The following is a 23,088-nucleotide window of genomic DNA, read 5'->3' as shown; positions in this document are numbered from 1 at the left end:
TAAGTATTATTATTATTATTATTATTATTATTATTGCTGCTATAGTGAAGTATGAGAGAATCCAATCACAGTACAGTTAAGAGTTTTCAGAAAGTAAGAGCAGAGAGATAATGGACTTCTTTATTGACAACGCAAAACAAAACACTGAAACAGGGAAAATGGTACTAAGACACTTAAAATACTCAGTTGACTTTGTTTCACTCTCTGAACAAAGTACATGAGAAATGATTGCAGCTAATTTTGAATATATTGTCACACGTATGTCGTCCAATGCTGGACAACTGCCTTCCATTTATCACCCATTGCCACGGTAATTACAGAAAAGGCTCCTACAGTACACAGTTTGTCTGTTGAAACCAGACACGGCCAAGGCCAGGGCACTAAGTAAATACTGGTAAGTCAGTGCATGACGTCAAATGTAATTTTCATCACTGTTTATATAACAGACAAACCATAGAATCAAACTCAGACAGTCCCCATATTAACAAATGTGTGAATGTAAATATTGCTAACTCAAAGTACAAAAATACTCTTGGCAGAGCCAAACCGTAATATTATGCCCTCCCTCAGTGACACACAGTACACAAGTCCAAAAAACGTAACCAAGTAAAACTCCAAAGGTATCAACTGTGCTTCCATGAATCACAACAAAAACATTTTTTTTCATTATGCTAAAAATGATCTCTGGATCCTGCTGCTCTCTTCCTTTTGGCAACAGATTCCTCCATAATGTGATGATAAACAAATACAAACCTAGAGCGTAACACTCCAGTTATCATTGTCAAAAGCTGAACAGAAACATCCTCAGATACAGATAAATAGAGCTTTGGAAGAACTGACAGTTTAGTGGCCTCCAGACTTGCGTCCAGCCCAGGACCTGGAGCGAGAGCGTGACCGGGACATGGATCTAGAGTAGGATCGGGACGGAGATCGCCCTACGGACTGTTTCTGGGAGCTGGATGTCGGGTGGAAATCTTCGGCTGGGCTGTGGGACCTGGACTGGCTCTTTTTACCTTTGGGCCTAGATCTGGAGGGTGAGGGGGAGCGGGACGCTGAGCGGCTACGTGAGCCTGGCTCATGGTGTGTCCTGTGGTGATCACGAGGAGGACCTCTGTACCTGGGTGGATGATTATTACTTATTAATAATAAATAAGAAGGCATTGTAAAGTTTAGAATAGTACTTCTAATCGCCTTATATTGCAGGATGACTAACTTACTTGTCATTTTCATGGCTTCTGCTTCGTCTACGTCGACTGTAGGACCGAGAGCTGAGGAGAGAACAAAAACAAACCAGTTTTTCAGGATGTAACTTATTTAATGTACAAGCCTTAGTGCTCCACTTTAGATCTAGGATAAGAGAACAATGACTTCTTGTAATTAGTAGAGGGCTGCCTCCCTATTTACTGACACTCCTACCAGATCTAGATGGGCTCAAATGTCAGAATACACACTAAACAGGACTTTATCTCCACCCTACTGCGAGAAGTCAGACATGTATTACTTACATGACAATTCTGGACAAATGGACTTCTGTTTCCGTCAAATTGACGTAAAACCGACATTCGGCTTAAGAAAAACAAAATGAAGTTTGTTTTGTAACTTAGATGTTTGTCTAAGTCACAGTTTGGTCTGTCAAAACTTCTCAAAAACGCTACTAGGGCTGGGTAGAGATGTATTTTAATATCTGAACCAATACGATACCCAATACGATACCAGTATTGATACTGATAGTTTCAGTATCAATACTGATACAGTGCTACTTCTGATAACTTAGTTTGGGAAATATATGTATATATTTTTATATGTTTTAACATTTTTTCAATTTGATAAAATATGTACAAGTGCTCATTGCATCAGTGTTAATATAAAGAACTTTAGATGAGACTAGTTTTATTATTCTTTGATCAGATATTTCCTAAAAGTTTGACCAAGCATCTTTTCATAGATTTTTGCTACGGATACATTTCAGCCAAACTCACAAAGTAACCAACAACACCAGAAGTCATGGGTTTGAATAAAACATGAAACAATGTAAGAAACTTTAGGTGGTGCGAAGTTGTTAACAACTCACTCTTTAGGGCTCTCAGACCTCCGAGGACGGCGTTCGTAAGAGGGGCTTCGGGACCTGCGACGTTCATAGCTGCGGCTTCGGGAGCGTCTACGGCGGCTATCCCGATCATCGTCATAGCGGGAGAAACTGCGAGGCGAGTGCCGCTCCTTAGTCTTCATCTGGTTTGGGGCTTGATGGACACATTTACAGAGAGACTTGAAGTAAAACTGAACTCAATATTTCCCAAAGACTGTTGCATTGAGCTTTATAGCGGTTACATGTACGCTGCTTAGACGGGGATGTAAATGGTTCTTACTCTTGCGGTCTCCCTGGGCAAACTGGATCTCAATCTGGCGCCCGCAAACCCATTTACGGTCCAGGTTGTGAAGAGCGTCCTCTGCATCCCGGACATCTTCAAACGTGCTGTATTGTTAAGGCCTTTCATTTTCAAATTAGGAACATTGGGACAGAAAGAAGACTGCACACACATGCGCAACAATTAAGAGAGAAAAGGCTGCAGCACAGGTTGACAGCTCCAGTCTATCAAAGCACAGACAGCTACTGGACTTAGATCAGTGCGGTGAAAAATCAGTAATTTCAGGTAATAATTTAAGAAAAGAGAAAAAAAAAGTATTGTCTTCAGTCATACCTACTGCAGTTACAACACACAAAACTAAAATCAATTAGGCCCATTTGTGATTTCAGACTGTGAAGACAAGACAAATATTGATGTGATCAGATTCGGTAGGATACACAAAGTTTGGCTTGTTACCTTTAACATGCTTGACCTTTGACCTTCAGCTTGTTCTTTATTGTCTTGGCAGAAGAACTTGAGGTTTCCTGCTTGTCTTTGCCCAATAAACACTTTGCTTTTCCTCCCTTTGGTAGACAAATGGAAGCCTGGATGCTCTCTTTTCTCCTCTTTGTATCTTCATGCTTTTGCTCTCTCTTTATTTTCCAAATTCCACTATTGCTTGTCGCCTGGGTGTCTTTGGCTTGAATCTACTCTACAACCGCCTTTCAACTTTCTTTGGTGTGGGGTCTCCAGAACTGTATCTTTACCATTCTGAGGCAACAACAGAAGAAATATTGGTTAGGAATGTGTTTAAATCTGAATACAATATACTACATAACAAATGACACTTTAAAAAAAAAAAAAAAAAAACATTTGCAGTGGGATAAACATTTTTGATATGAACAAAAGTGACTCCTCAAAGAAATAAACGTCAGGTCAGGTGTCCCTGCACCCACTGCAACCAAAAAGTCAGAATTAACGCATTACAATCCGTCAGTAAAAACAACATTTCCAAATTAAAATGAAAGAATAAAGGATATTGAATGTAAGCAAATCCTCTTGGCCGCCGTGTATAGAAGTCAAGTGGAATGTAGACATCTACAATAGGCCCATAACGACCAAACTCACGCCGTAAATCCTCTGGCCTAAAGTGTCATGAAATAAGCACATTTATTCTGCTGGCTATCAGGTGAATTTAGCTGGAGCCCAGTGTGCAGGGTATACACAAGGACTGGTGCCAGCACAGCATATGACATTGCTTATTTATAGACAAATTCAGTCACTCTCCTGCTTTCAAAAAGAAGTTTACTCATGTTAAGAGTTTAGATGAAAATGTGCAAGTAAAAACCCAGCAAGCCACTGTCAACTTCACACATCCACAGCAGCTGTAAAAGCTACAAATGGCAGGCAGAAGTGGCAAAGTCACAGGGGTTATTTACAGGAAAATGACCACAGTTTGGCTAAATTTATTGCTGTAACACTTCAAATGGTCTTGAAAAAGCAGCATTGACCACAATCCTAACTGGATAATCTTACTTTCTCAGAATTTAGGTATTTATTTGTTATTTATTCCAATTAACTTTCCTGTTATTGTTCATTAGGATGTATGTCTGCAAGAAATGCACTATACAAAGGTTATTTATTATTATTATAAAAAGACGTTTTATGTACACAAATAGTTGGAAAGTATTTCTTCAGTAGAGAGTAGGTCCAAATAAATGTTAACAGTAGGATCTGTGTATTATCAAACATAATCTGGAAATTGTTTCTGCAAAGCAAAGTTGCTTTTGAGTTTTCCAAATGCATTTTTTAAATGCTTTGAGCAGAACAAACAAAATTCTTCTGACATTCAATGTTTTGGAGTGGCAGCATAAGCTTCAGATACCAATATCTCAAAATTAAATTACTATTTTTTAAAAACTATTTTTATGGTTAATATTAGAAGTAAATGAGAATATATGTTTGTTTTTTTTGTATGTGTGTGTGATTTGGGTTAATTTTATTTACTTATACTTTTTTAATCTGTTTCATTTGTCATGCCACAAATAAAGTAACACATGTATTGGCAGTACAGGGTATAATGTACAAGATCAAGTCTTAAAAACATGTTCATACAAAGAAAATTTGCTTGATTATATATAAATATGAAGTGTTCATGAACAATATTTTCCACAATGTAATAAACAAAAGATATAGAGCAGCTTCTCACGGCTGAGAAAATAAACTAATTGTCAACAGAAGTAAAACAGCTCTGGTGGCATCTCTCATAACAAATAATAATAAAAGTATTAAAAGTTTCTCTTCTTTCCAACATTTAGATTACATAGTTTTACTGTCTTATATTTTCTGCTCCATGAGGCACAATAATTAGTTGTAACTTACTACTAACCTGCACAAGTAGGTATTATTACACATTAACTACATACTTTATAGTTTTCGTGTGTAGTTTGAAACTGGGACAAAGTGGGTAAAAACTGACTTGTTGTCCAGTAGTTAAGGCGTTAAATGTTGCATAGACGTAACAGCTACGTCAAATGAAATTGTAACAGCAGAATCTAAAACTGCACTACTGCTAGTTTAGATTCATTTAACGTCCAACATATAAGAAGCAAGTAACGTTGGCGCTATCGCTAGCTTTAGGGGGAGTGACGTTAAACTTCCGCCGCAACAATGCAGTCCTTTTTATCTTCATGTTTGCAAGCCACACATATGTAAATGTGATCAGTGATAACCGTTAACAGTTATTGATCTAAGGACACACTGACTCTCTGTCTGGGATCACTCGTAGCCTTGACGCCAGTTAGCCATTTTGGTTTTGCTAAACTAGCATTATGTTAGCTTGCTCATGCTTATGTACACACCAGCGCGGTTTAAAACGACAACATACCTGGACTCGTCGGCGATGTTTCTGACGAACAGAGAGGTATTAGGAGGCCTCAGGTACCTCGCCATTTCTAACGGCCCGTTGCTACAATTTGCTGGCAGTGAATATGTTTATATTACAGCTATTTCTCCACAAACCCTCCTGATGTAGCTGACACACTAGCTACGTGGTCAAAGTGATGCCCGTACTGCGCATGTGCATAGATGTGCAGCAGCCACGAAGACACACACACACACACACACACTAATAGCAGGGGTCCCAACTTGGTATGCAAACACAGCAAATGTGTCTTTGCAGAGATTATGTTGCACTGCTTGCTAGTTTGTTGGTGGTGGAAAATTACTAAGCACATTGACTCAAGTACTGTACTTAAGTACAATTTTGAGATACTTGTACTTTGAGTATTTCCATTTTATGCTACTTTATACTTCCACATGTTAGAGGGAAATGATGTACTTTCTATTCCACTACATTTATTTGACAGCTTTAGTTACTTTTCAGATGGAGATTTGACACAATGGATAAGATAACAAACTTTTAAAATACAACACACTGTTAAAGATTAAACCTGAGGTTTCCAACCTTTCCAGCTTTTGACATCTTACAAAAAGCAGTGTGTAGTCGGGGTCACATTTCAGATGTCCATGAGTTGTTAACAGCTCCACCAAATAGTGATTTTCCCCTCTAAACTCATATAGTTTCATTTTAATAAATGTTTAAATGATCCAATATTTCACCAAAAATCAAAGACTAGAGAAAAAGTCAAAAAAACTGAAAACAGATTTGTGTATCAGAACTTTGTTTTTCCTTCTTTCCTCTCCCATTAATCATCTCACAACCCCTCAGATTTATCTGGTGTCCCTTTGGAGGGGCCTGACCCCTGGGTTGGGAACTACTGGACTAAGCTAGCTAACTGTATATAAAGTAGTTCAAACTAGCTCCACCTCCAGCAGCTACAACAGTAACATGCTGCTTACACACTGATGCTTCAGTATTGATAATCTAATGATGTCATATATAATAAAATATCAGTCAGAGGGACAAAATAATAATGTTTACTGTAATACTTGAAGTAAGATTTTCCATGCAGGACTTTTACTTGTAATGCAGTATTTTCACATTGCTGTATTGGTACTTTTACTTAAGTAAAGTAATTTGAATATTTCTTCCACCACTGTTGTTAAACAAAGTGACCTCTGCACAGCCTTTTTCACAAACAAAATGGTGCAAACCACATTTATTAAGCAACACTTTTATTTAAATAGACATTGGTTTCTTTACTGCCAAGTTTATATCTTTTTGCTCTTTCTGATGAGAGTTGTGGAGCCCATGGTCAAAGTCTGAAATGAGATAAGGTAAAAAGAGAGACATTTAATTTGTGGCCAAGAGATAAAATACATTACATTGGTTTGCTTTTTTATTATTATAGATATAGAGTACTGTGCAAGTTATAGGCACTTTAGATGTTTAGATTATTTTCCATAATGCAATATCATCAGGGAGGTTTTTGATCGGTCCCACATTTATTCTGCAGCACAGCAATGACTCCAAACATACAGCCGTAGTCATAAAAAACTATCTTCAAAAGGAGTCCTCCCCACAGAGACCTGATCTCAACATCATCGAGTCAGTCTGGGATTACATAAAGAGACAGAAGCAGCTGAGATGCCTAAATCGAAAGAACTGTGGCAACTTCTCCAAGATGCGGGAACAACCAACCTGCCAAGTACCTTAAGAAACTGTGTGTAGGTGTACTGAGGAGAATTAGTACTGTTTTAAAGGCAACGTGCACAGCAAATATTGATTTCATTTAGGTTTCCTCTGTTAAAGCATCCTCACTTTACTTTTAATGCCTAAAACTTTGCACAGTACCGTATGCATGTTAGAAAAAGTGAGATCTGGTATGATGTACTGTACCTCAACCATCTCTCCTCCTCTGATCTCCTGAACGTGGCAGAACTTGCCGGTGTTGCAGACCATTTTGCCTCCCTCCATATTGACAATGCACTGCGGGGGCAGAGGAGGAGTCAATACATATCATGAATCCCCCAAAACAGGCATTGACCCCCAAAAAACTGAACAAACCCCTCACATGCATAACATCATCATCACTGGCATCACAAATATTTGACTTTATGAGACTATTGCAGGGTAATTACTGAGACACAACACCTCTCAAAAATTCTGCTTTAACATCATGGATATTTAATTAAAAAAACAATCATACTGTGTACTATAACTCAGATATGACATTGAAGTAGTCTTGCAGCATCTTTCTGCTAAATCAAAAGGTGAATTAGAAATAGAAACCTTGAGCTTCTTGCCATCCATGGTGGTGATTTCAGCCTCCTTGCCGATGGTAAAAGAGTTGGTCAAAGTCTTTCCAGGAGTCTTGGAGGTGACAACAAAGTCATTGCCTGTCTGCTTGATCTCAGTAATTGGTTTGATGTCCTTAGCCATCTTAATGACATCTGCTGGGAGTTCTGGTGAACAAAATGTGTTTTTGTTAATTTGTGCACAATTGTTACAAGTTCAGCTATCAAAAAAAATGTTTTTACTTTACGTGCCAACCCCTGCAGCCCCTTGTGAGTTTTGCTCACCCATGGCCTTGAGGAACTCCTCATAGTTCTCCTGAGAGTAGACCTGCCATGTTCCATTGAAGTCCATGTTTCTTTCACCAAGGTAAGCCGGAGGCTGCGACAGCTGTGTGAAGCTCAACACAATGTGGAGAACGTCAATGTGCTCCCACACCTTTTTATACTCGAAGGCAAAGGGGTCCCAGGTCTATGTCTAATCAGTAACAAACGTTTATGAAATAATCGCTGCTGTTTGAACAACCTGAAGTTCACTTACTCCTGTTTGGAGTAACCTCAGTTTCCACCAAAGATGTATTTAGATTGTAATTTTTTGTCACGTGTGTTCAAGAGCTTCAGTGACAGGAAAGACATACATACAGATTTTTCTATATACATCATACCATGCAGAAATGTGGTGTTTTGCATAATTAAAAAGACAATTATTTATATTTACAACTGTTTGTGATACACAGAAGACAGGATGCAGAGGTAGCAGCGATAAAAGACCATACACAGCACATGGACACGGTCTAAAACATGATTATGTATCATTTACTGTAATGTTCACAGAGCTCAGAGTGCAGGTTGAGGTTGCAGAAGACACTAAATAGATTTATTCAGTACACTGTCTGCCAAATTTAAATATATTTTATTAAAAGACTCATTTAATGAGATCTTAACTGAACTCAGGGCACGTCTGCAACCTTTCCTCTGTGTGTTGAACAGTAGTCGGGTGAATGACACAGTGGACTGTTTGCTCTTAAAGTGTGAGACATAATCTCTGCTTGCAAAATCGTCCACAAAGGTTTTTTTTTAAATATACCTCGTCAGAAACTGGATTTACTAAATGAAAAAGTAAAGATGTAATATGTGCTGGATTTAGTAGTAGTAGTAAGTAAATAATCCACCAGTGAGGGTCACTTTGGAGAAATGACTTTAATCACTACACACACAAACAAATGACACATCTGATAGCTGAGGGTTTGGCAGTTACTACTTCCCGAGCCATTTAGGTGCATGAGTAACAAACACTGGCTGACTTATTGGAAGAGTCTTCCTTTTTTAATGAACACGTTTCAGCACAGAGCCTTCATCAGGGTGTTTAAATGTGTTGACTCTTCCAGTAAGTCAGCTAGTGGTTCCAAGTTGTTGTTTTTTTCACAGTTTTTGTGTTATAACAGGGTTTTCTGTGAAGCAGTGAAATAAATAAACAATCTTTAAGTCAAATTTCCACTTCTCTGTCACAGGAAAACACATAATGAACCACTTAACTATGTGCAGTTTTTGCCTTAATGAACCAAATGTGATCTCTGGAAATTAATACATTTTAAGATCTAGTGGTTGCTCAATATAAACTGTTCAGTATTTAACTTAAGTAGACAGTTTGCAGACTATAGAGGGTGTCATTTTTGACTATCTATCTATTGATGCATTATATCTCTGCTTGGTGAAATCTCAAACTAAAGCATAAAATCCTTGCAGAAAATTCATTTCTAAATCAGTCCACTGTCTTAACCCATCTCTACAGCATTTGCTGGAGGCTTCTCCCCATGCTTGTACACGCTCACGGTCACATTTACCGTCTCAGAGCCGTACTTGTTGCGCACAAAAACGCTGTAATTCCCAGAATCTTCCATGTTGACGTTATTGACAGTGATAGTGCTGCACTTGTGCTCCTTGGTGATGACGAACTGACCCTGGCTAACGATCTCTCTGTCGTTTCGAAGCCAGAAGATCTCTGGGGCTGGGTCGCCTTCGATGAAGCACGTCAGACACAGAGACTGAGGAGAGGATGAAGAGGGGCACATGCGGTTAATGGCCACATAAAGTATAAAATCTGCAAAAAAATAAAACTGGTGCAACTATGACCTCTGAAGCCCTGCTTCTCTCATAAAATGTAGAAAATGATTCACATAAAAAGATGATAATTGTGATGAACGTGCAAATCAATACTCCTGCAGTGTCTGTAATGTAATGACGTACCTTGCCCTCCATGATGGCTACCACATCAGGGAGACCCTTTGTCACTTTGGCGCGATCTGAAACAACACAAGCAATTAGTCCCTGCTGATGTCTTTTAATCTCTGTCATGGACCGAAATATTTTAGGATTAACACATAACCTATGACTCACTTTTCTCAGCTATGGCCGCTTGCCTGAGGGATGAAAACAAAGGGTCAAATCAATATGACATTGCACGGAGTGAGGTAACCATAATCCACCCTGTGATATTTTCCAACTATAACAAGCCCCGTGTAGTTCTCTTTGAAAATACTTTGTTACCTTTGACTCCTCAGTGTTTTATGTTACTGTCACAGCAAACCATGCTAGACGCGTCACATACTGGGACAGCACTTACTTCAACCTCTGGTACTCCAGCAAAGCATCAGCAAAGGCTGTAAATAAATAATAATATTAATCATTGTTTACATTTAATTCATGTTTCATTAGTTTTTCTTTACCTTTAGTTTGATTTTAGTTTGATTTGGTTTTGTAAATTACTAATCGACCACAAATTAATTCCTTAACAGAAAAGTGCGAGTCAAGATTGAGTCCAAATGAGCTCATGACCGAGTCATGACAAAGATAATCTCATCAGTTTTGTGTTTTGACAGCTCAAAACATCTCACAAATCTTATATTGTGTTTTAAATCATTCAAATAAATCAAACTTGTAAACCAAAATGCCATTTGTTCTCACCTTGTCCAGTTAAGTTAAGAACACGTTTGTGTGTCTCTTTGCCATCAAACATCTCCAGGGTGTATTGGCCTTGGTCATTCTCTGTGGGGTTAAAGATTTCTATCCAGACCTTTTGCATACTGAAGCCAGTCTTCGTCCTGGCTTCCTGGTCAATCCTCTTCTCCCTGCAGGAGAAATAGCACAGAGGTTGTGTTTGTTAATTGCTTTTGATCCAGACCTTGAGCCAGATTAGATTGTCCACTGCTGTTACTAATAAGGACATGTTAAATAAAAGGGAATTTTATCAAGTAATGAGTATAAAATATAATTTTCCCAACAGCAATCTCATCTTTTTGAGCATGGAGAGAGCAATCAAGGATAAATTATTATAAACTCAGAAAAGATGAAAAGAAAATGAGGTTGCATCACACATAATTTTTCTTAGTTGTTCACTCTTTTGTAACGGCGGTTCTTAAAGTCTCCACCAGGTGGTGATAGTAGCCTTACTTAAGAAACCAGTTACACCCTCACATATGATCAGTTATGGCGTTTAACAACAGTAGTTCCTTTAAATAATTACAAATTTATTGAAGTTAATGTCACAGAAACCCTGTTTGAGTGTTTTTAATGCCTGACCAAACTGATCTGTCCTGAAACATTCAACCAATGGAGCAGCTTTCACTTTCTTTTCTTTTTTCACCCCCCCCCCCCCCCAAAAAAAAGGGAAGTCAGTGTACGTTGGTTTAACCCCTTAACACATTTACCGCCTTAACACCTTAATAACTTTTTCTGCTTTTTTTTTCCTTCAAGTAGCTTTAAGGCTAAAAAGGATCTGTTTATTCCACACTACTAGTTTCATTTATATACTCAGCTTGTACTAAAACTGAAAAACAAACACAAGACTCTTTTTTTTTTTCTTGTCATTTGTCGACATGTTATACATTTTCCCAATAAATTCAGCCTTACATATGTGGCATCTCCTCTAGAAGTTAAAATTAAGTTCTGTGAGTTTAAACAATGTTTGGCTTCACATCTTCAACCACATTATAACATTTGGTGGTATGTGAATGGAGACATCCAGAGTCTCCAGTCCTGCTGTCATATTAAATACTGAACTTTGCAAGCTGTCAGCAGCTGAACTTAAATAAGCCCTTTAGGAAATGAAAGTCTGTCAGTGTCCGGACACCCAGACTTTATCACCACTCCTGTAACAAATATCACAGAATAAATTATTATCCACGTCCTTTACTTTTTCTCCAGCTTCGTCTCACATCTCATTTAGCTTTTGTGTGTGTGCAGAAGACAAACTGGTCTATGTGTTTTGTTTGGGGTTTTTCTTGTTCCATGACGTGTAAACCTGCACTAGCTCCAGCTGTGGCTGTGTCGGTTACCTACCACCTGTTTCTCAGAGACATGCTGATAGAAATCATATATTTCTATGGTATTGTGTACATCTTCCTATGTTTTAGTTTCACATTTACAGTGTTTCCTTGCTTTGGCTTGCAGTAAACAATATGACCATATTGCACAGATAATAGTCAGTACGACAAACCTTTAGTTACTTTTTACTTGCTGTGCGGATGTTTCTGCACATAGAGATTTTCAAAGTTTTTATGCAGTACTTTTTCCCCTCTTACGCAGTTTAGGTTATGTTTCAAATACTTCCTCCTCTGCAGCAGCTGTGCATCCGATTTTAGATTTTTCAGAAAGGTGCTCTGCATGTGGACTCACTTGAAGTACCAGATCGTCTTCAGGTAGTTTATATAGTATTTGAGTGAGCAGTAGAGCTTGAAACCTTCAGCGGTGCTCTGAATCCTCAGTGAGCCAGCTGACAATGCTGCAGAGAGGGAGAGAGAGAGAAGGCAGAGCTCCTTGATTATTTAATGCCACAGTCTGCATACGTTTTTGTTTCCTTGACAATTTAAAACACAGCATTTCTTATCTGGGGAGCTCGACACATTAATATTCTAAAACAATGCACTCTACAATTAATTAACATGGCTTCCAGTTGTATTATCCTCATCCCAACACAGCACACCTGGTGTAAAAAAACAAGTCATTGGCACATTTCACAAAGGTTGCTCTTCCAACTGTGTGAATAACTCACCACACTGTTTACTCAGCTGCTGGAGAAGCTTGTCATACTCTGTAAATAAAAAGAACAATTAAGCCTTCAGACAGTGTTTTATATTGCTCTTGGAACTCAATAAATAGTAAAAAAGATTAGAGGGAGGTGTTATGCTAGCTGAATGCTGAGGACACACAATGAGATAAGAGGGGGAAAAAAAATAAAAGACATTAATCGCCTCTCTTCCATTATGGATGGGAAATTTACGCAGGAACAAACAGGGATTATTGTTTGTCGTTATTCTTTCACCTGGTATCAAGGTCACGTCTCACCTTCATCCACCAACTCTAAGGTGCTGACATCCTCTCCTCTCCCATCTGACACCACAGCTTTGTATGAGCCTGCCTCCTTCTTTGTAACCTGAGGGAGAACCATCCATCGTATTAAAATTAAACATATTCATAACATTTCAAATGAAATATTGATATCCCTGGAGAACAACAACATACTTTAATCCATCTTTTACTTGCAAGGTCAACTCTAAAATATACTCCAAGGTGAACAATGGAGTGTTTAAAATAATACACACGTCTAGACTGAAAGAACAGGTCCACAATTTTTCAAGTTTGTCTTAAAACAATAGTCAGGTTCCCAAATGAACATTGAAATAGGTTTTTCTTGCCATAATTGTTCCTCCTGTTCATACTGACTGATAGAAGATCCCTTCATAATGCACTTACAATGTAAGTGATGGGGGCCAAAATCCACAAGCCTCCTTCTGTGCAAAAATGTATTTAAAAGTTTATCTGAAGATAATATGAAGCTACAGTCTTTTTAGTGCCAAAGTCCCTCTTTTAGTTACTATACTTCCACTGCAGCTGAACAGGGGAACGCTGTCTAAGGAAACACAGAGGGAATTTTATGCTAAAAAGAATGTAAATGTGGCAGATATCCACTTGATATGACTAACTCAGACTGCTAAAGCCTCATATAAGCTTCAGATAAACTTTTAAATGCATTTTTGTGGACACACTGTGGATTTTGGCCCCAATCACTTAAACTATAAGTGCATTTGAAGGGGATGTTTTAATAACCAGTATGAACAGGAGGAATGATTACAGCGAGGAAAATGTCTTTCAGTGTTCATACGGGCACCTGACTGTTGTTTTAAACCAGACCTGAAAAACTGTGAACCTATCCTTTAATCCTATCAAACCTGTAATCTCATTACACCTGCTTCCTTTTCTAAATGATGATTCATATTTGCCTGAGCTCTTAACCCCTCTCCCACATCTAGTAGCCTGGAAATACAAGAAGATAGAATCACTCTGGGTACCTGTGCGATGGTGAGCGTGCTGACCCCTGATGACTGATCATACACAACTTGGGTCACCTCCATGCCCTCCTTAAACCACTTGAGAGATGTTTCCTTCTTTGTATTTGTCACCTGTGTAAGGAGACATATACCATACCTGAAATGAAAGGCTTATCCTCTAAAATTCATTAGTTCAAAATGATTTAATATTCCTAATAAAAATTGTCTGTTATTTCCATTAGCAACTTTACATGGGTAAAAGACATTATATCATAAGTAATGAAAGAAGAAAGATTTCCAGGCTCCTGATATAATTTTAAGTTAGTTCTGCTATTGCTGTTAGCAATTTTATCCTATAAATGTTAAAGTACCTTGCACTTTATAATCAGCTCACAATTTTCGTTTACACTCCACGACAGGAATTCAAGGAAATAGGGTCCTTGGAAAAAAGAGCAAATGATTATCCATCTGGCCTGAACCATGGAAACAATGACCATCAGACAATAATAAAGTCAGAACAACCAGTGAAACACTAACGCATGGTAAAATGTCAATTTATGGCAAGTTATGGCTGTATGATGAACCAGAATAGTAACAGCTGCCTGAAATAAAAGCGGTGAGATTATTCAAAATGATATTTGAACTATTGTATTGTGGTGTGATGACTGCAATAAACAAAATGTGTCATGTGGACTTTGAGTCTCACATGGACATGGTGTGAGATAGTCTATTTGCACAAGCAGGCACTGGGACAATGGCCTCAATGCACAAAAACTGTTGTACAGCCTCCCCTTATCTCATCAGGTAATGAAAGCATGAATTCAGTCACCCAAGAAGCTTTCTTTCTTTCCTTCTGTCTTTCTTTCTTTCTTTCTTTCTTCTGAGACTCTCTAGTTTCAAGATGTTTGGACGAGAAAAAGCAGCCGTGTCATCACACACAAAGATTACCGAGAAGCTACTGCAGCTTTTAGACGTAATCTCTTCACTTTGGAATAAGATGAAAGGGAGTTATGTTTATATCTTTGTGAAGAATGTGGTGTCACTCGCCCACATTATAATACACTGATGCAACACAGGTGCTGTTTCAGCAATAGGTTAAACACTCACAGAATTTTCACTACAATGAGACTTTGATTCGAACACTACAGCTGTGCTGATGCCAGCAGCAGATGCTATCGTTCGGTTTACAATGTGTTTCTGATGTTTGAGGACTTCTCACCAGACTTTCTCTGATAGTCACGTCGGTTCGCTTCAGCTAGGGCCACCGTCTGACGGAACTCTGGAAAAGATAATAAACACAAATAATATATAATATTATATCGGATATTAGAAATATCAGACTGTGAGAAAGACAGAAGCCTTTTCATTTCACAGCATTGAAATCACACGGGTTATTTGTGTGGAACTGAAAACAAAATAGGATATAAAAATAGATAATTTCATAAGTCAAGCACAGTTTCTTTATGTGCTGCACAAACACAGACCTCTAAAATGCTGCATTTGTAAACAAAGACTAATTATATTATTGAGTTATTGTGGCACAAATAACTCCGATAACAGCATCACACATTTTTGAACACTTGCAATTCCACCCTTTCTATTAAAAAAATCATCTCTCTCCATGACTGATATCCCATTGATTTATACTTAGGAATGATCCGAGCCTGTGTTATGCTCAAGGCTCATCGTTTTCAGTTTTTATCATTTTTACCGAGCAGCAGATCAGTTTAAAATTGATTTTATATCACATTTGGGTGTCCCTACACACCCAAATGGGATTATATTTAGGCGGAGGACACTGACTACAGTTTACAGTAACATGTTCCTCTTAAAACGAGCACAGCTGCAAAAAATATTTATATATATTGGAAAGTGAAGAGAAAAATGGGGAGAAAATGCTCCTCTTAAGAGCTTTTTTATGTTTCAGATTGTGTGTCTATTGCAAATAGTAGTTTTTAAATCATTTTCATTCATTTGTATACATTTGTATTATTGATTTTTTTAGGTAGGATGTTCTTACTATCATGCGCTTGCAAGAGAGATGTGTATTTATATGCTTGTAATTAAGTGAGCTCTTCTTTGTGTGAGTGTGGCTACACAGCATAGGTTTTTGTGAACAGTGTCTTTTGTGTCTGATTTCCTATACAACTATTCCTTAAATCCAAGACAATTTTCTCTCTCGAGAGACGATAAAAGCAACCTTGATCTTGGACTTTTAAAACTGATTTTCACTCATGTATTCAATATTCAAAACAAACAGTGATAAAAGCAGACTTTCCCAGATTTTCTTAAATAAAATAAAAAAAGCAAAATAATGAGCCTTATACACTTATGGAGCACTTTATTAGGAACAGCTGTTTAATGTAATGCAATCCAATATAATAGCTCTGCCATAAATTCTACTTTTATGAAGCTTATACATTCTTGTTGACATTGTCAGGAAGGTGATAATTCATGTTTATTATTGAGCTCGTAGTGGGTGGTGGTGGTGTACTGGAGGGCATCATATTGAAAAGTGTTCCTAATATTTTGTCCATCGCATTAATATACATGAAGGGGGCAAAATATTAGGAACATTTTTCAATTTAAGTACACCCCGGCAGAGCTGTTGTATTGGATTGTGTTAGTTTGCAGAGGTGTTCCTAATAAAATGCTCTGTGAGTGTATATGTCCCACCTCAACACCCTATTTCAAAGGGAAGTACATCACATTGACATCTTTTTGTTGTATTTTCCTTTATACCTCTACATTTGTGCTTGCCTTTCATTATGGTATATGACAACATGGTGGCGGCTGAGCGTATGACTTACTTTGATCCACAAAGACCAAAGTAAACTGGTTCTTGGCGCGGCCGTCCTTCAGCTGAGCCGTGTACGAGCCCTCATCTTCCTGAGAGAGCCGATCAAACAGTATCTCCAGCAGACCTTTGGCCTTGTCAAAGTTGATCTTACGATGCTGCAGGAAAGCAAACAAGCGTTGCCACGTATGCAGCAAACATCAGCTCATGTGCAGACAGATGACAAACGCCACTTGCGATCTACTCTATAGACGGCATACGGAGAGAATATGGAGTGAATCAGTGCATGAAAAGTGACGTGAACACACAAATGCACAGTGTAGATTAAGTATTCCTTTTTGCAACACATGCGCACATACAAATACACAGACAAATCAACAGAGATGCAGAGGAAACAGCCTTTGAGCTCATTTTCATGGCTTTTATGTTCATCAAGATAAGTCTATGCCTTGCATGTTGATGGGCCTCAGTGGTGGATGTGATTTGTGATGTATGGCAAGCCTAAGGGCCCTAATCAGCTAAATGGCTTTTGAATTTGCAAGCCTCAGCTGTGATCATTTAGAAATAACGTGTAATCAGTACTGTTCAGATGGAACCCTGATATTGGGAAATAATGGAATAAATGAAAATGAAATACAAGCGATGAATGGAAGCGGCTGAATATAAAGCAGTCTAAAGTGTCTCGCAGAAACGCGAGCAAACACACACTGTATTGTATTTGTTTTTCTCTCTGCGGACGCATGCATGGTGCAATAACCTTGACAGCAGTGCTGATTATTTTTAGTTTGGTGCCATAACAAATATCAGTGCTAAGGAGGTTTATTCACGTTTAGTTTATTTTCTTCGACATTCATGTTTCTTTATTTTAGGTCATCTGAGTTCAAATTGCTCTTCGGAATAGCAGGTGAATCACTGCGTCTCTGTTTTCCATATTCGTACTTGCTATAGCATTACATTATTCTGTCAATAATGGGGTAGGAATATGTTCATAAAATTGCTTTTTGTTTTGTTTTTTTAAATAGCCATGGCTTTCACTGAGCTGTTTTATGAAAGGAAATGAATTTGGAGTTCATTTTTGAGATATATGAACCACATATTATGTGCAATATAGTATACAGACTTGTGCAAATGATGCCATTGGAAACAAGCTTTAACAAAGGAATATATGTTTAGTATTAATATGTATATCATGCATTATATGTCTACACTTTTTAATTTCAAAAAGCAATTTCATCCAGTACTAGAGATCCAACAGCGAGTTGTGGCATACAGCTGATTCACTGTTGATAATATTTGTTTGAAGAAAGTTGTCTAAACTTGTTCCACCTTTGCTGTTGTTTAGCATCTAACCAAAAGTGGCACATTTACCAGATGTGGGCTCCTTCTCTACCTTCAGCTCAGTTGATCCTTCTGTCTCCCAGACTTTGTAAAATTAGCTCAGTTTCCAGACCTTTCTGATGCCTCGCACACCTGCTCTTCATCTTTGTTGACAGCTTTAATTTCCTGCCTTCCAGGATGTTTATTAAGACACTAATTGCTGTTTCCAATTCATAGTGACCTGTCATAAACACAGATGCATGCACCAACACCCAAATGTTATATAAACCTTGTAGAGATTCGTGACATCTGCAACTTACCTACTTTATGAACATGAACTAGAATGTTATGTCCCTTACTTGCTGTAAAATGTTTGATTATATATTTAAAAGACGAAAGCTATAACCTCATAATCAGACTGGATTGCCATTTCACTTCATTGTATTCACTCAGGCTGACAATGTGTTCATATTAGCTGATTTCTTATTGGAAGGGGGATGTATTTTGTCTTGTGTTTCCCTAACCAATCAATAGATGGTGGCTGAATTCATTTTCTGTTGTCATGAACCCTGTTGTGGGAAGCATTTGCTAGAAGCAGTTAACTTCACATTTTTCTTTGGAGAAATTCTGTAAGTTGAAGTTCTGTAAGTTGACATACAACAACCTTTACAGCTGCATCAATCTCATCCACGCCTTCTTTGCGGACATTTTTCACTATTTAATATAAAGTTTCACTATTTTTCATGACTTAAGATGACGTCACCATTCGCTTACAAAGCTCTGATTGGTTGACTGTTTCTCCAGCAGGCGGAAGCAGCTGTCAATACGCACAACATCACACCTACTGTATATGAACACCGAAAAATAAGATGTTAGCACTGATTCAGAGGTCTGGAGCCAGGCTAGTAAAGTTGTGAATCGCAATTAACGTAGCTAGAGATGCTACAATTAGTCAGTGAATCGATTAGTTGATAATTGACTAATTGTTTAAGTCATTTTTTCAAGCAAAAAACACTAAACACTTGCTAGTGTCAGCCTTTCAAACGTGCTCATTCAATGCTTTCTGTGTCATAGACGATAGTAAACTGATTTTCTTTGGGTTTTGGATGGTTGGTCAGACAAAATAAAAGATTTAAAGACATCACCTGGGAAATTATGAACAGGTATTTTCTGATTATATAGAAAAACAATTAAACAATTAATCAACAAAATAATTTGCAAATTAATCTATAATGAATATAATAATTAGTTACAGCCCTAAACCTAGCCAAAAATTCACCTAACTCCCTTTAACCTGTTTAGAGACTTTATGGAGAACTCTAACATTAAAATCATGACCAAAAATAATGTATTGTATGAGTAGTGACTTTTGAAATACAATTAAGTATTGTATTTTACTCAAACTTTGCCATCAAATAGAATTTACAGTTTCGTTTGCTCACTTCCGCGCTGTGCTGAACTTATTTACATGTTATTGTTTAGGATGTTTCAGGATGGAACCAACCAATCCCTCCTCATACTGGCTGTATAAATGCCCATCATATCCTAACCTGGCAGTGTGCCAAAGTTAAAGGACTCTGCCAGATACTCATAGAACTAGAGTAACAATGAGTAACCTCATCAGACATCGAGACTTTTGACTCTGAATGTGAAAACATGCCCGCTGGTGGATCCTTTTACCCAAAATACAGTACAAAGGTTATTTTTAGCAACAGAAGGGTATCAAATCCTCTAACTCTGACCAGGTTAGTACCATGCTCAGCTTTCTAAGCTTCAGTAAGACAGGATAACCTGTGCAGCGGTTCTTACGGGAGTGCTGGAAATTTCTCGGTCATTGAAGATGAGACGGAGCTCAGCAGCATTACTCAGACTCTCTGTCTGGAGCCAAAGACGCACGTCGCCTTTCTCAGAAACCTCCACCTGCCAGCCCGACTTCAGCGCGATCACTGCCAAGGGGGATTTAAACACAGAGCATTACCGACTATGCTGAATTAGATTAGACGATCATTTAATCAATTTTGGATACTTAATGAATATTTAAATGAACAGTGATATACTATAGACCACTTACCAGTACCAGAGTACTGCTTTGTCTTTACACCATATACAAATCCTGCTGTTCTAGTATAGTGTGTCAGAATGGATCCTGTTTTCAAGTCAGTTTATACACTAATACCAATAGAAAGAAGACTCCTGTATGTTTATCAACTCTCCTAATCAAAATGACGCTGATACCAGATGAAAAATACTTGTTTCAAAGTATGTTTTCTCCTGAATTTCAGCTCCTTTCTTCATGAAACAGTTTATCGTCTTTGTGGTACATACGTGGATTTCTGATGTGCCAGCTGAGCTCTTTGAGTCGTTCGAGGTCTGAAAAAGAATCAAAACAGCAGCTGAAGGTTAATTAAACTTTGATCGGGACTCACATTTTGTACCACCTACATATTGTCAATGTAGCAGTGAGCAGAACAAAGGCTCACATGGCTCTATTTAAAAAGCTGCTAAGCAGGAAAGCTGATTGAGAACATATGCTTAGTTGGATGAGTGACCTTGTGGAAGTGGTTGTGAGGGGCATAATTATTTGCTTGAGAGAAAAGCTTGATAACCCTTAAAATTAAAGGCACTGTATTTTCCTGCTGCAGTCAGCTTCTTCAGTAACACAAAAGACAACCGAGCTGAACTGCTTTTTTCCATTGTGCCCAGGGTGAAATATTAATTGGACACGGCAGTTTCCTTGAATTCTACTTTATTGTACTGGTTTACACACTCCAACATTCAGTTTACCTTCAGCAGTGAAGTCATAGCTGGACGACAGGTTGGGGTTGTCGCTCATCTCCACTGTGTAGAGACCCAGATCTTCCTCAGAGGGGTCGGTGAAGGTCAGGACTGACCTGATGGACAAATTGGAAAAACTGACAGATGAGCTAGAGAGCATCTCAGCCTCATCTGTCCACCTTGCAGACAGGGTGCTGTATAGGTGCTGTTTTGCTGTCAGCAATCACACTTCACAGTGCTTCTTGTCTCTGGCCCAGTCGACTAAGCTTTGAATATATATATATATATATATATATATATATATATATATATATATGTACATGCTATGAAACAGCGGAACAGTGTGGGAAATTTCAATTGCTTCAAACCACACATGATGGGGACATTGCCTCTGTATTTAAATCCTATTTTTTTTTGGCATGTACCATTAATAATTGTCACATAATATTTTGTCCATACACAGTCCTGGTTATTCTGAAGTCTTTTCATAGTTACTGGGACTGTGTGGGGCAGAACAGCGTTTCTTGCATCGTTGCTTAATGATTACTTACACGGTGACATATCATGCTTTTCTGTTATTTTTATACTGTTTGTTTAAGCTCCAAAACTTTAGGTTACTGTCTGTAAAATACTCCCTTCAAGTCAAAAGCTTAGGCTTCAGTCTGCTCTGAACAATTGTTTGCAACGTTACCTCTACTTTCTCCTCGTGATGATGTCAGATTACATATTTTGGATCCAATGGTGGTCGAACATTTATGGAGGTATTTGAGAAATTTCCATTTCGAGTAAAGAACAAGAAAAAGAAGTAAAATCCTACCACTGCTGTAAACTGCGTAGCTACATAGTAAATGTAAGCTACGCAGCTTTCAATCAGAACAGACCGGGCTCATCGGGAGGGGGGCCAGGAGCTAAAACGGCCTGTTTCAGACAGAGGCTGAACCGACAGGCTGCATAAAGAGCAAGTAGAAGATAAATAAGGAGTTTTTTTAACTTTAAATCATGCAAAGATATATCAGTAGAGGCCCAGGATATAAATATAGACCTGGAAATGTGCATGATGCGTCCCCTTTAAAGTGCGAAAAGGACAGAGACTCTGGGAAATCAACAGGCAGAGACCCAAGTGAGGAGTTAAATGCCTCTACCAAGTCTCACACCAAGCATATCCAAAATGTTTTCTCCAACATGAGCGAGCCCTGGGTCCTCCAGTCGATCGATGGTCTTTATATCCATTTTACCTCCCACCTCCCAACTTTTTTGTTATGTGAACCCACAGAGTTGTTATTTCTAAAAGTCAACTTCTAAATATCACCTCTTGTTCATGCACACTTGTCACACTTGTCCTTGTTATTCAGATATTCACAGGAGTAAAGACGTACAGTACGGGCAGAACATGAACAGTCCTACCTATTGTCCTTGGTCTCTTCTCGGGCTCTCCCAGCGTATATGGTCTCTGAGTAGTTTTTCCTCCAGAGGAATTTGCTCTCATCGTTCATTTCATCAGACTCATAGCTCAGAAATATGAAGCCATCATTGTCCACACCAATCTCAATGTTTTTGGTGCCTGAAGATAATAAAATCTGTTAGCACAGTTCATGGTTTACAGTTAAGTGTGCTGTTAAACACAACATGATGAAAGAGGTTCATCTCAAGAGACTCATCTATTATTGTATTTACCATACCTTAGTTTATATTATGTTGAATATTTTCTCTAGTTTTATTTTTAAATTAATTACAGTTGCACCTTGCATATGCTGTAAAGTCACACATTCACTCATATTTTTAAATATATTTGCTAATATTTCATTGGTTGGTTGGTTGAATTTAAGTTCAAACTCTGCTTGTTCTGTATGATGCAAATGTCTTTGCAATATCTTATTATTCACTGCTGCACTGAAGCATAGTTCTTAGTATTCAGGTGGACATGGAAAAGGGTATTAAAGGCACTTGTCATGTTTTATTTGTGTATCTAGGATGCTTAAAGAAGGTCCCTGATCGAACGCTTGCCTCTGCAAATGAATACTGCACACTGTCTCAGCTCCAGCCACCTCTAACAAGTCTTGGAGCTGTTATTTTATTTACAATATTTATATATCTAGAGCCGTGATGGCTGACCTGGAAGGGTCTGAGCTGTGACTGGCTCAGAAGGCAGGGAGGCGCGTCCCACTCCGGCCTCATTGACAGCCGACACACGCAGACGGTAGGTTTGACCTGCCTGAAGACCTGAAACCTGCACGTCATAAGAAACGTATCAAATATTTACCATCCATCGCCATAATTTATCGAGCCACAGAAACACAAAGGAATTAAATACTAGGGCACTTGGGTGGGTTTT

At 38.3% G+C, this 23,088-nt stretch overlaps 3 protein-coding genes across 4 annotated transcripts in view; all 3 read right to left on the bottom strand.

Moving 5' to 3' along the window:
• Positions 1 to 106: 106 nt before the first annotated feature.
• srsf10a (serine and arginine rich splicing factor 10a) lies at positions 107 to 5,430 on the bottom strand. 2 transcript variants are annotated; one of them, XM_067600890.1, is made up of 6 exons: positions 5,233 to 5,430; positions 3,386 to 3,490; positions 2,367 to 2,470; positions 2,072 to 2,240; positions 1,218 to 1,268; positions 107 to 1,117 (listed from the first exon to the last, which is right to left on the bottom strand). In XM_067600890.1, the coding sequence occupies exons 1-6, from the start codon at positions 5,295 to 5,297 to the stop codon at positions 844 to 846; spliced, it is 768 nt and encodes a 255-aa protein (XP_067456991.1). In that variant the 5' UTR covers positions 5,298 to 5,430; the 3' UTR covers positions 107 to 843. The 2 variants fall into 2 exon arrangements, with proteins under 2 accessions (XP_067456991.1, XP_067456992.1); XM_067600891.1 differs by lacking the exon at positions 3,386 to 3,490 and adding an exon at positions 2,804 to 3,116 and having other exon boundaries at positions 2,367 to 2,462; positions 5,233 to 5,428.
• Positions 5,431 to 6,435: 1,005 nt separating this feature from the next.
• On the bottom strand, positions 6,436 to 7,972 carry fabp10a (fatty acid binding protein 10a, liver basic). Its single transcript, XM_067600893.1, has 4 exons — positions 7,830 to 7,972; positions 7,540 to 7,712; positions 7,147 to 7,236; positions 6,436 to 6,569 (listed from the first exon to the last, which is right to left on the bottom strand). Exons 1-4 carry the CDS (start codon positions 7,894 to 7,896, stop codon positions 6,519 to 6,521), a joined length of 381 nt encoding a protein of 126 aa, XP_067456994.1. The 5' UTR covers positions 7,897 to 7,972; the 3' UTR covers positions 6,436 to 6,518.
• Positions 7,973 to 8,722: 750 nt separating this feature from the next.
• Positions 8,723 to 23,088, bottom strand: part of myom3 (myomesin 3) — a 60,980-nt gene continuing 46,614 nt past the window's right edge. Inside the window, exons 21-37 of the mRNA XM_067600883.1 lie at positions 22,869 to 22,983; positions 22,161 to 22,317; positions 20,766 to 20,872; positions 20,307 to 20,351; positions 19,791 to 19,927; positions 16,678 to 16,822; positions 15,087 to 15,146; positions 14,239 to 14,306; positions 13,889 to 13,999; positions 12,885 to 12,972; positions 12,592 to 12,630; positions 12,216 to 12,321; positions 10,506 to 10,669; positions 10,165 to 10,201; positions 9,939 to 9,961; positions 9,789 to 9,844; positions 8,723 to 9,586 (exon numbers count right to left, since the gene is read on the bottom strand). Of these exons, the coding sequence (XP_067456984.1) occupies positions 9,317 to 9,586; positions 9,789 to 9,844; positions 9,939 to 9,961; positions 10,165 to 10,201; positions 10,506 to 10,669; positions 12,216 to 12,321; positions 12,592 to 12,630; positions 12,885 to 12,972; positions 13,889 to 13,999; positions 14,239 to 14,306; positions 15,087 to 15,146; positions 16,678 to 16,822; positions 19,791 to 19,927; positions 20,307 to 20,351; positions 20,766 to 20,872; positions 22,161 to 22,317; positions 22,869 to 22,983 (1,728 nt within the window). The 3' untranslated portion in view covers positions 8,723 to 9,316. The remainder of the gene's footprint in view (positions 9,587 to 9,788; positions 9,845 to 9,938; positions 9,962 to 10,164; positions 10,202 to 10,505; positions 10,670 to 12,215; positions 12,322 to 12,591; positions 12,631 to 12,884; positions 12,973 to 13,888; positions 14,000 to 14,238; positions 14,307 to 15,086; positions 15,147 to 16,677; positions 16,823 to 19,790; positions 19,928 to 20,306; positions 20,352 to 20,765; positions 20,873 to 22,160; positions 22,318 to 22,868; positions 22,984 to 23,088) is intronic.

The sequence above is a fragment of the Thunnus thynnus genome, chromosome 10 (genome assembly GCF_963924715.1).
Source record: "Thunnus thynnus chromosome 10, fThuThy2.1, whole genome shotgun sequence".
Taxonomy (NCBI): Eukaryota; Metazoa; Chordata; class Actinopteri; order Scombriformes; family Scombridae; genus Thunnus; species Thunnus thynnus.
This window is presented reverse-complemented; position numbering and strand designations above follow the sequence as displayed.

What these genes read in the sequence shown, in the direction of transcription:
- srsf10a (XM_067600890.1), bottom strand. Translation starts at nt 5,297, where the DNA reads ATGGCGAGGTACCTGAGGCCTCCTAATACCTCTCTGTTCGTCAGAAAC. An exon ending in AACATCGCCGACGAGTCCAG is followed by an intron (nt 3,491 to 5,232) that starts GTATGTTGTCGT and finishes ATGACACTTTAG; the next exon opens with GCCAGAGGATTTACGGCGTG. An exon ending in AGGTCTGAGAGCCCTAAAGA is followed by an intron (nt 1,269 to 2,071) that starts GTGAGTTGTTAA and finishes TTCTCTCCTCAG; the next exon opens with CTCTCGGTCCTACAGTCGAC.
- fabp10a (XM_067600893.1), bottom strand. Translation starts at nt 7,896, where the DNA reads ATGGACTTCAATGGAACATGGCAGGTCTACTCTCAGGAGAACTATGAG. An exon ending in TGGATGGCAAGAAGCTCAAG is followed by an intron (nt 7,237 to 7,539) that starts GTTTCTATTTCT and finishes CTGCCCCCGCAG; the next exon opens with TGCATTGTCAATATGGAGGG. An exon ending in GAGGAGGAGAGATGGTTGAG is followed by an intron (nt 6,570 to 7,146) that starts GTACAGTACATC and finishes ATCTCATTTCAG; the next exon opens with ACTTTGACCATGGGCTCCAC.